At 39.1% G+C, this 12,400-nt stretch overlaps 1 protein-coding gene across 3 annotated transcripts in view; it reads right to left on the minus strand.

The window, feature by feature from the left end:
- The window catches only part of tex14 (testis expressed 14, intercellular bridge forming factor), a 72,918-nt gene that overhangs the window by 6,467 nt on the left and 54,051 nt on the right, over positions 1–12,400 (minus strand). For all 3 annotated transcript variants that reach the window (XM_069165023.1, XM_069165022.1, XM_069165024.1), the window contains exon 16: positions 207–340. In XM_069165023.1, coding sequence (XP_069021124.1) covers positions 207–340 — 134 coding nt within the window. The remainder of the gene's footprint in view (positions 1–206; positions 341–12,400) is intronic.

Raw genomic sequence — 12,400 nt, forward strand, 5'->3', positions numbered from 1 at the left:
TATGGAGCCGGAGGCTTTTTGGAGCCGACCTCTAGTGGCACTCGCTGGTATTGCAGCTGAAGACACTTCTGGATCAGAACCATTTTACAGATCTGGAAACTATGAACTCTTTTATAAACAGTCTTTAGTTTAAACTCTATCATTCTGTGATGAAAGCTCCGTCTGACTGTCCTGTCACATGGTGTTAACTTCAGGTGTGTTGGTACCTGTGTTACGTGGAGTACTGTAACAGGGTGGAGCTCCTTTCTGAACAGAGAAACCACAGAGTCTCTCCTGCAGCGCAGCTGGAGAGTCAGTGATGCTAGAGATTTCAGCTAGAGAAGCCATGTCTGACAGAGACCTATACAGACACAGACACATGCATATTGTGGGTAACAGTGGTCCTCAGGACATGTTAGTATAGATCAGTCCTTACGTGTTAGTATAGATCAGTCCTTACGTGTTAGTATAGATCAATCCTTACGTGTTAGTATCGATCAGTCCTTGTGTTAGTATAGATCAATCCTTACGTGTTAGTACAGATCAGTCCTTACGTGTTAGTATAGACCAGTCCTTACGTGTTAATATAGATCAGTCCTTACGTGTTAGTATAGATCAGTCCTTATGTGTTAGTATAGATCAGTCCTTGTGTTATTATAGATCAGTCCTTATGTGTTAGTATAGATCAGTCCTTACGTGTTAGTACAGATCAGTCCTTGTGTTAGTATAGATCAGTCCTTACGTGTTAGTATAGATCAGTCCTTGTGTTATTATAGATCAGTCCTTGTGTTAGTATAGATCAGTCCTTGTGTTAGTATAGATCAGTCCTTGTGTTATTATAGATCAGTCCTTACGTGTTAGTATAGATCAGTCCTTACGTGTTAGTATAGATCAGTCCTTGTGTTAGTATCGATCAGTCCTTGTGTTAGTATAGATCAGTCCTTACGTGTTAGTATAGATCAGTCTTGTGTTAGTATAGATCAGTCCTTACGTGTTAGTATAGATCAGTCCTTACGTGTTAGTATAGATCAGTCCTTACGTGTTAGTATAGATCAGTCCTTGTGTTATTATAGATCAGTCCTTGTGTTAGTATAGATCAGTCCTTGTGTTATTATAGATCAGTCCTTACGTGTTAGTATAGATCAGTCCTTACGTGTTAGTATAGATCAGTCCTTACGTGTTAGTATAGATCAGTCCTTACGTGTTAGTATAGATCAGTCCTTACGTGTTAGTATAGATCAGTCCTTGTGTTAGTATAGATCAGTCCTTGTGTTAGTATAGATCAGTCCTTACGTGTTATTATAGATCAGTCCTTACGTGTTAGTATAGATCAGTCCTTGTGTTAGTATAGATCAGTCCTTGTGTTAGTATAGATCAGTCCTTACGTGTTAGTATAGATCAGTCCTTACGTGTTAGTATAGATCAGTCCTTACGTGTTAGTATAGATCAGTCCTTACGTGTTAGTATAGATCAGTCCTTACGTGTTAGTATAGATCAGTCCTTGTGTTAGTATAGATCAGTCCTTGTGTTAGTATAGATCAGTCCTTACGTGTTAGTATAGATCAGTCCTTACGTGTTAGTATAGATCAGTCCTTACGTGTTAGTATAGATCAGTCCTTGTGTTAGTATAGATCAGTCCTTACGTGTTAGTATAGATCAGTCCTTACGTGTTAGTATAGATCAGTCCTTACCTGTTAGTATCGATCAGTCCTTACGTGTTAGTATCGATCAGTCCTTACGTGTTAGTATCGATCAGTCCTTACGTGTTAGTATCGATCAGTCCTTACGTGTTAGTATCGATCAGTCCTTACGTGTTAGTATCGATCAGTCCTTGTGTTAGTATCGATCAGTCCTTACGTGTTAGTATCGATCAGTCCTTACGTGTTAGTATCGATCAGTCCTTACGTGTTAGTATCGATCAGTCCTTGTGTTACTATAGATCAGTCCTTACGTGTTAGTATAGATCAGTCCTTACGTGTTAGTATAGATCAGTCCTTACGTGTTAGTATAGATCAGTCCTTACGTGTTAGTATAGATCAGTCCTTACGTGTTAGTATAGATTAGTCCTTGTGTTAGTATAGATCAGTCCTTACGTGTTAGTATCGATCAGTCCTTACGTGTTAGTATCGATCAGTACTTACGTGTTAGTATCGATCAGTCCTTGTGTTAGTATAGATCAGTCCTTACGTGTTAGTATAGATCAGTCCTTACGTGTTAGTATAGATCAGTCCTTACGTGTTAGTATAGATCAGTCCTTACGTGTTAGTATAGATCAGTCCTTTCGTGTTAGTATCGATCAGTCTTTACGTGTTAGTATAGATCAGTCCTTACGTGTTAGTATAGATCAGTCCTTGTGTTAGTATAGATCAGTCCTTACGTGTTAGTATAGATCAGTCCTTGTGTTAGTATAGATCAGTCCTTACGTGTTAGTATCGATCAGTCCTTACGTGTTAGTATCGATCAGTCCTTACGTGTTAGTATCGATCAGTCCTTGTGTTAGTATCGATCAGTCCTTGTGTTAGTATCGATCAGTCCTTGTGTTAGTATAGATCAGTCCTTACGTGTTAGTATAGATCAGTCCTTACGTGTTAGTATAGATCAGTCCTTACGTGTTAGTATAGATCAGTCCTTTCGTGTTAGTATCGATCAGTCCTTTCGTGTTAGTATCGATCAGTCCTTACGTGGTAGTATAGATCAGTCCTTACGTGTTAGTATCGATCAGTCCTTACGTGTTAGTATCGATCAGTCCTTACGTGTTAGTATAGATCAGTCCTTGTGTTAGTATAGATCAGTCCTTACGTGTTAGTATAGATCAGTCCTTACGTGTTAGTATAGATCAGTCCTTACGTGTTAGTATAGATCAGTCCTTACGTGTTAGTATAGATCAGTCTTGTGTTAGTATAGATCAGTCCTTACGTGTTAGTATAGATCAGTCCTTACGTGTTAGTATAGATCAGTCCTTACGTGTTAGTATAGATCAGTCCTTGTGTTATTATAGATCAGTCCTTGTGTTAGTATAGATCAGTCCTTGTGTTATTATAGATCAGTCCTTACGTGTTAGTATAGATCAGTCCTTACGTGTTAGTATAGATCAGTCCTTACGTGTTAGTATAGATCAGTCCTTACGTGTTAGTATAGATCAGTCCTTACGTGTTAGTATAGATCAGTCCTTACGTGTTAGTATAGATCAGTCCTTGTGTTAGTATAGATCAGTCCTTGTGTTAGTATAGATCAGTCCTTACGTGTTATTATAGATCAGTCCTTACGTGTTAGTATAGATCAGTCCTTGTGTTAGTATAGATCAGTCCTTACGTGTTAGTATAGATCAGTCCTTACGTGTTAGTATAGATCAGTCCTTACGTGTTAGTATAGATCAGTCCTTACGTGTTAGTATAGATCAGTCCTTACGTGTTAGTATAGATCAGTCCTTGTGTTAGTATAGATCAGTCCTTGTGTTAGTATAGATCAGTCCTTACGTGTTAGTATAGATCAGTCCTTACGTGTTAGTATAGATCAGTCCTTACGTGTTAGTATAGATCAGTCCTTGTGTTAGTATAGATCAGTCCTTACGTGTTAGTATAGATCAGTCCTTACGTGTTAGTATAGATCAGTCCTTACCTGTTAGTATCGATCAGTCCTTACGTGTTAGTATCGATCAGTCCTTACGTGTTAGTATCGATCAGTCCTTACGTGTTAGTATCGATCAGTCCTTACGTGTTAGTATCGATCAGTCCTTACGTGTTAGTATCGATCAGTCCTTGTGTTAGTATCGATCAGTCCTTACGTGTTAGTATCGATCAGTCCTTACGTGTTAGTATCGATCAGTCCTTACGTGTTAGTATCGATCAGTCCTTGTGTTACTATAGATCAGTCCTTACGTGTTACTATAGATCAGTCCTTACGTGTTAGTATAGATCAGTCCTTACGTGTTAGTATAGATCAGTCCTTACGTGTTAGTATAGATCAGTCCTTACGTGTTAGTATAGATTAGTCCTTGTGTTAGTATAGATCAGTCCTTACGTGTTAGTATCGATCAGTCCTTACGTGTTAGTATCGATCAGTACTTACGTGTTAGTATCGATCAGTCCTTGTGTTAGTATAGATCAGTCCTTACGTGTTAGTATAGATCAGTCCTTACGTGTTAGTATAGATCAGTCCTTACGTGTTAGTATAGATCAGTCCTTACGTGTTAGTATAGATCAGTCCTTACGTGTTAGTATAGATCAGTCCTTTCGTGTTAGTATCGATCAGTCTTTACGTGTTAGTATAGATCAGTCCTTACGTGTTAGTATAGATCAGTCCTTGTGTTAGTATAGATCAGTCCTTACGTGTTAGTATAGATCAGTCCTTGTGTTAGTATAGATCAGTCCTTACGTGTTAGTATCGATCAGTCCTTACGTGTTAGTATCGATCAGTCCTTACGTGTTAGTATCGATCAGTCCTTGTGTTAGTATCGATCAGTCCTTGTGTTAGTATCGATCAGTCCTTGTGTTAGTATAGATCAGTCCTTACGTGTTAGTATAGATCAGTCCTTACGTGTTAGTATAGATCAGTCCTTACGTGTTAGTATAGATCAGTCCTTACGTGTTAGTATCGATCAGTCCTTACGTGTTAGTATCGATCAGTCCTTACGTGTTAGTATCGATCAGTCCTTACGTGTTAGTATAGATCAGTCCTTGTGTTAGTATAGATCAGTCCTTGTGTTAGTATCGATCAGTCCTTACGTGTCAGTATCGATCAGTCCTTACGTGTCAGTATCGATCAGTCCTTACGTGTCAGTATCGATCAGTCCTTACGTGTCAGTATCGATCAGTCCTTACGTGTTAGTATCGATCAGTCCTTACGTGTTAGTATAGATCAGTCCTTACGTGTTAGTATCGATCAGTCCTTACGTGTTAGTATCGATCAGTCCTTACGTGTTAGTATAGATCAGTCCTTGTGTTAGTATCGATCAGTCCTTGTGTTAGTATCGATCAGTCCTTACGTGTTAGTATAGATCAGTCCTTACGTGTTAGTATAGATCAGTCCTTACGTGTTAGTATCGATCAGTCCTTGTGTTAGTATCGATCAGTCCTTACGTGTTAGTATCGATCAGTCCTTGTGTTAGTATCGATCAGTCCTTGTGTTAGTATCGATCAGTCCTTACGTGTTAGTATCGATCAGTCCTTACGTGTTAGTATCGATCAGTCCTTACGTGTTAGTATCGATCAGTCCTTACGTGTTAGTATCGATCAGTCCTTACGTGTTAGTATCGATCAGTCCTTGTGTTAGTATCGATCAGTCCTTGTGTTAGTATAGATCAGTCCTTACGTGTTAGTATAGATCAGTCCTTACGTGTTAGTATCGATCAGTCCTTGTGTTAGTATCGATCAGTCCTTGTGTTAGTATAGATCAGTCCTTACGTGTTAGTATAGATCAGTCCTTACGTGTTAGTATCGATCAGTCCTTGTGTTAGTATCGATCAGTCCTTACGTGTTAGTATCGATCAGTCCTTACGTGTTAGTATCGATCAGTCCTTACGTGTTAGTATAGATCAGTCCTTACGTGTTAGTATAGATCAGTCCTTTCGTGTTAGTATCGATCAGTCCTTACGTGTTAGTATCGATCAGTCCTTACGTGTTAGTATCGATCAGTCCTTGTGTTAGTATCGATCAGTCCTTGTGTTAGTATCGATCAGTCCTTGTGTTAGTATCGATCAGTCCTTACGTGTTAGTATAGATCAGTCCTTACGTGTTATTATAGATCAGTCCTTGTGTTATTATAGATCAGTCCTTACGTGTTAGTATAGATCAGTCCTTGTGTTAGTATAGATCAGTCCTTACGTGTTAGTATAGATCAGTCCTTACGTCTTAGTATAGATCAGTCCTTACGTGTTAGTATAGATCAGTCCTTGTGTTATTATAGATCAGTCCTTACGTGTTAGTATCGATCAGTCCTTACGTGTTAGTATCGATCAGTCCTTACGTGTTAGTATCGATCAGTCCTTACGTGTTAGTATCGATCAGTCCTTACGTGTTAGTATCGATCAGTCCTTACGTGTTAGTATAGATCAGTCCTTACGTGTTAGTATAGATCAGTCCTTGTGTTATTATAGATCAGTCCTTACGTGTTAGTATAGATCAGTCCTTGTGTTAGTATAGATCAGTCCTTACGTGTTAGTATAGATCAGTCCTTACGTGTTAGTATAGATCAGTCCTTACGTGTTAGTATAGATCAGTCCTTACGTGTTAGTATCGATCAGTCCTTACGTGTTAGTATAGATCAGTCCTTACGTGTTAGTATAGATCAGTCCTTACGTGTTAGTATAGATCAGTCCTTGTGTTAGTATAGATCAGTCCTTGTGTTAGTATAGATCAGTCCTTACGTGTTAGTATAGATCAGTCCTTACGTGTTAGTATAGATCAGTCCTTACGTGTTAGTATAGATCAGTCCTTACGTGTTAGTATCGATCAGTCCTTACGTGTTAGTATCGATCAGTCCTTGTGTTAGTATCGATCAGTCCTTGTGTTAGTATCGATCAGTCCTTACGTGTTAGTATAGATCAGTCCTTACGTGTTAGTATAGATTAGTCCTTACGTGTTAGTATCGATCAGTCCTTACGTGTTAGTATAGATCAGTCCTTACGTGTTAGTATAGATCAGTCCTTACGTGTTAGTATAGATCAGTCCTTGTGTTAGTATAGATCAGTCCTTACGTGTTAGTATAGATCAGTCCTTACGTGTTAGTATAGATCAGTCCTTACGTGTTAGTATAGATCAGTCCTTACGTGTTAGTATAGATCAGTCCTTACGTGTTAGTATAGATCAGTCCTTACGTGTTAGTATCGATCAGTCCTTACGTGTTAGTATCGATCAGTCCTTACGTGTTAGTATCGATCAGTCCTTACGTGTTAGTATCGATCAGTCCTTACGTGTTAGTATCGATCAGTCCTTACGTGTTAGTATCGATCAGTCCTTACGTGTTAGTATCGATCAGTCCTTGTGTTAGTATCGATCAGTCCTTGTGTTAGTATAGATCAGTCCTTACGTGTTAGTATCGATCAGTCCTTACGTGTTAGTATCGATCAGTCCTTACGTGTTAGTATAGATCAGTCCTTACGTGTTAGTATAGATCAGTCCTTACGTGTTAGTATAGATCAGTCCTTACGTGTTAGTATAGATCAGTCCTTACGTGTTAGTATAGATCAGTCCTTGTGTTAGTATAGATCAGTCCTTACGTGTTAGTATAGATCAGTCCTTACGTGTTAGTATAGATCAGTCCTTACGTGTTAGTATAGATCAGTCCTTACGTGTTAGTATAGATCAGTCCTTTCGTGTTTGTATAGATCAGTCCTTTCGTGTTTGTATCGATCAGTCTTTACGTGTTAGTATCGATCAGTCTTTACGTGTTAGTATCGATCAGTCCTTACGTTAGTATAGATCAGTCCTTGCGTTAGTATCGATCAGTCCTTACGTGTTAGTATCGATCAGTCCTTACGTGTTAGTATCGATCAGTCCTTACGTGTTAGTATCGATCAGTCCTTACGTGTTAGTATCGATCAGTCCTTGTGTTAGTATCGATCAGTCCTTGTGTTAGTATCGATCAGTCCTTGTGTTAGTATAGATCAGTCCTTACGTGTTAGTATAGATTAGTCCTTACGTGTTAGTATCGATCAGTCCTTACGTGTTAGTATAGATCAGTCCTTACGTGTTAGTATAGATCAGTCCTTTCGTGTTAGTATCGATCAGTCTTTACGTGTTAGTATCGATCAGTCTTTACGTGTTAGTATAGATCAGTCCTTACGTGTTAGTATAGATCAGTCCTTACGTTAGTATAGATCAGTCCTTGCGTTAGTATCGATCAGTCCTTGTGTTAGTATCGATCAGTCCTTACGTGTTAGTATCGATCAGTCCTTGTGTTAGTATCGATCAGTCCTTGTGTTAGTATCGATCAGTCCTTACGTGTTAGTATCGATCAGTCCTTACGTGTTAGTATCGATCAGTCCTTACGTGTTAGTATCGATCATTCCTTACGTGTTAGTATCGATCAGTCCTTACGTGTTAGTATCGATCAGTCCTTGTGTTAGTATCGATCAGTCCTTACGTGTTAGTATCGATCAGTCCTTACGTGTTAGTATCGATCAGTCCTTACGTGTTAGTATCGATCAGTCCTTGTGTTACTATCGATCAGTCCTTACGTGTTAGTATAGATCAGTCCTTACGTGTTAGTATAGATCAGTCCTTGTGTTAGTATAGATCAGTCCTTACGTGTTAGTATCGATCAGTCCTTACGTGTTAGTATCGATCAGTCCTTACGTGTTAGTATCGATCAGTCCTTACGTGTTAGTATCGATCAGTCCTTACGTGTTAGTATCGATCAGTCCTTACGTGTTAGTATCGATCAGTCCTTACGTCTTAGTATAGATCAGTCCTTACGTCTTAGTATAGATCAGTCCTTGTGTTATTATAGATCAGTCCTTACGTGTTAGTATAGATCAGTCCTTGTGTTAGTATAGATCAGTCCTTACGTGTTAGTATAGATCAGTCCTTACGTGTTAGTATAGATCAGTCCTTACGTGTTAGTATCGATCAGTCCTTACGTGTTAGTATCGATCAGTCCTTACGTGTTAGTATCGATCAGTCCTTACGTGTTAGTATCGATCAGTCCTTACGTGTTAGTATCGATCAGTCCTTACGTGTTAGTATCGATCAGTCCTTGTGTTACTATAGATCAGTCCTTACGTGTTAGTATAGATCAGTCCTTACGTGTTAGTATAGATCAGTCCTTACGTGTTAGTATAGATCAGTCCTTACGTGTTAGTATAGATCAGTCCTTACGTGTTAGTATAGATCAGTCCTTACGTGTTAGTATAGATCAGTCCTTACGTGTTAGTATAGATCAGTCCTTTCGTGTTAGTATCGATCAGTCTTTACGTGTTAGTATCGATCAGTCTTTACGTGTTAGTATAGATCAGTCCTTACGTGTTAGTATAGATCAGTCCTTGTGTTAGTATCGATCAGTCCTTACGTGTTAGTATAGATCAGTCCTTACGTGTTAGTATAGATCAGTCTTTACGTGTTAGTATAGATCAGTCCTTGTGTTAGTATCGATCAGTCCTTACGTGTTAGTATCGATCAGTCCTCACGTGTTAGTATCGATCAGTCCTCACGTGTTAGTATCGATCAGTCCTTACGTGTTAGTATCGATCAGTCCTTGTGTTAGTATCGATCAGTCCTTGTGTTAGTATCGATCAGTCCTTGTGTTAGTATCGATCAGTCCTTACGTGTTAGTATCGATCAGTCCTTGTGTTAGTATCGATCAGTCCTTACGTGTTAGTATCGATCAGTCCTTACGTGTTAGTATCGATCAGTCCTTACGTGTTAGTATAGATCAGTCCTTACGTGTTAGTATAGATCAGTCCTTTCGTGTTAGTATCGATCAGTCCTTACGTGTTAGTATCGATCAGTCCTTACGTGTTAGTATCGATCAGTCCTTGTGTTAGTATCGATCAATCCTTACGTGTTAGTATCGATCAGTCCTTACGTGTTAGTATCGATCAGTCCTTACGTGTTAGTATCGATCAGTCCTTGTGTTAGTATCGATCAGTCCTTGTGTTAGTATCGATCAGTCCTTGTGTTAGTATAGATCAGTCCTTACGTGTTAGTATAGATCAGTCCTTACGTGTTAGTATAGATCAGTCCTTACGTGTTAGTATAGATCAGTCCTTTCGTGTTAGTATCGATCAGTCCTTTCGTGTTAGTATAGATCAGTCCTTACGTGTTAGTATCGATCAGTCCTTACGTGTTAGTATCGATCAGTCCTTACGTGTTAGTATCGATCAGTCCTTACGTGTTAGTATAGATCAGTCCTTGTGTTAGTATAGATCAGTCCTTACGTGTTAGTATAGATCAGTCCTTACGTGTTAGTATAGATCAGTCCTTACGTGTTAGTATAGATCAGTCCTTACGTGTTAGTATCGATCAGTCCTTACGTGTTAGTATCGATCAGTCCTTACGTGTTAGTATCGATCAGTCCTTACGTGTTAGTATAGATCAGTCCTTGTGTTAGTATAGATCAGTCCTTGTGTTAGTATCGATCAGTCCTTACGTGTCAGTATCGATCAGTCCTTACGTGTCAGTATCGATCAGTCCTTACGTGTCAGTATCGATCAGTCCTTACGTGTCAGTATCGATCAGTCCTTACGTGTTAGTATCGATCAGTCCTTACGTGTTAGTATAGATCAGTCCTTACGTGTTAGTATCGATCAGTCCTTACGTGTTAGTATCGATCAGTCCTTACGTGTTAGTATCGATCAGTCCTTACGTGTTAGTATAGATCAGTCCTTGTGTTAGTATCGATCAGTCCTTGTGTTAGTATCGATCAGTCCTTACGTGTTAGTATAGATCAGTCCTTACGTGTTAGTATAGATCAGTCCTTACGTGTTAGTATAGATCAGTCCTTACGTGTTAGTATAGATCAGTCCTTGTGTTAGTATCGATCAGTCCTTACGTGTTAGTATCGATCAGTCCTTGTGTTAGTATCGATCAGTCCTTGTGTTAGTATCGATCAGTCCTTACGTGTTAGTATCGATCAGTCCTTACGTGTTAGTATCGATCAGTCCTTACGTGTTAGTATCGATCAGTCCTTACGTGTTAGTATCGATCAGTCCTTACGTGTTAGTATCGATCAGTCCTTGTGTTAGTATCGATCAGTCCTTGTGTTAGTATCGATCAGTCCTTGTGTTAGTATAGATCAGTCCTTACGTGTTAGTATAGATCAGTCCTTACGTGTTAGTATCGATCAGTCCTTGTGTTAGTATCGATCAGTCCTTACGTGTTAGTATCGATCAGTCCTTACGTGTTAGTATCGATCAGTCCTTACGTGTTAGTATCGATCAGTCCTTACGTGTTAGTATAGATCAGTCCTTTCGTGTTAGTATCGATCAGTCCTTACGTGTTAGTATCGATCAGTCCTTACGTGTTAGTATCGATCAGTCCTTGTGTTAGTATCGATCAGTCCTTGTGTTAGTATCGATCAGTCCTTGTGTTAGTATAGATCAGTCCTTACGTGTTAGTATAGATCAGTCCTTACGTGTTATTATAGATCAGTCCTTACGTGTTAGTATAGATCAGTCCTTGTGTTAGTATAGATCAGTCCTTACGTGTTAGTATAGATCAGTCCTTACGTCTTAGTATAGATCAGTCCTTACGTGTTAGTATAGATCAGTCCTTGTGTTATTATAGATCAGTCCTTACGTGTTAGTATCGATCAGTCCTTACGTGTTAGTATCGATCAGTCCTTACGTGTTAGTATCGATCAGTCCTTACGTGTTAGTATCGATCAGTCCTTACGTGTTAGTATCGATCAGTCCTTACGTGTTAGTATCGATCAGTCCTTACGTGTTAGTATAGATCAGTCCTTACGTGTTAGTATAGATCAGTCCTTACGTGTTAGTATAGATCAGTCCTTACGTGTTAGTATCGATCAGTCCTTACGTGTTAGTATAGATCAGTCCTTACGTGTTAGTATAGATCAGTCCTTGTGTTATTATAGATCAGTCCTTACGTGTTAGTATAGATCAGTCCTTGTGTTAGTATAGATCAGTCCTTACGTGTTAGTATAGATCAGTCCTTACGTGTTAGTATAGATCAGTCCTTACGTGTTAGTATAGATCAGTCCTTACGTGTTAGTATCGATCAGTCCTTACGTGTTAGTATCGATCAGTCCTTACGTGTTAGTATCGATCAGTCCTTACGTGTTAGTATCGATCAGTCCTTACGTGTTAGTATCGATCAGTCCTTACGTGTTAGTATCGATCAGTCCTTACGTGTTAGTATAGATCAGTCCTTACGTGTTAGTATAGATCAGTCCTTACGTGTTAGTATAGATCAGTCCTTACGTGTTAGTATAGATCAGTCCTTGTGTTAGTATAGATCAGTCCTTGTGTTAGTATAGATCAGTCCTTACGTGTTAGTATAGATCAGTCCTTACGTGTTAGTATAGATCAGTCCTTACGTGTTAGTATAGATCAGTCCTTACGTGTTAGTATCGATCAGTCCTTACGTGTTAGTATCGATCAGTCCTTGTGTTAGTATCGATCAGTCCTTGTGTTAGTATCGATCAGTCCTTACGTGTTAGTATCGATCAGTCCTTACGTGTTAGTATAGATTAGTCCTTACGTGTTAGTATAGATCAGTCCTTACGTGTTAGTATAGATCAGTCCTTACGTGTTAGTATAGATCAGTCCTTACGTGTTAGTATAGATCAGTCCTTACGTGTTAGTATAGATCAGTCCTTACGTGTTAGTATAGATCAGTCCTTACGTGTTAGTATAGATCAGTCCTTACGTGTTAGTATCGATCAGTCCTTACGTGTTAGTATCGATCAGTCCTTACGTGTTAGTATCGATCAGTCCTTACGTGTTAGTATCGATCAGTCCTTA

Source organism: Embiotoca jacksoni, unplaced genomic scaffold (assembly GCF_022577435.1).
Source record: "Embiotoca jacksoni isolate LCO1_2020_lvr unplaced genomic scaffold, fEmbJac1.0.p SCAF_33, whole genome shotgun sequence".
NCBI lineage: Eukaryota > Metazoa > Chordata > Actinopteri > Embiotocidae > Embiotoca > Embiotoca jacksoni.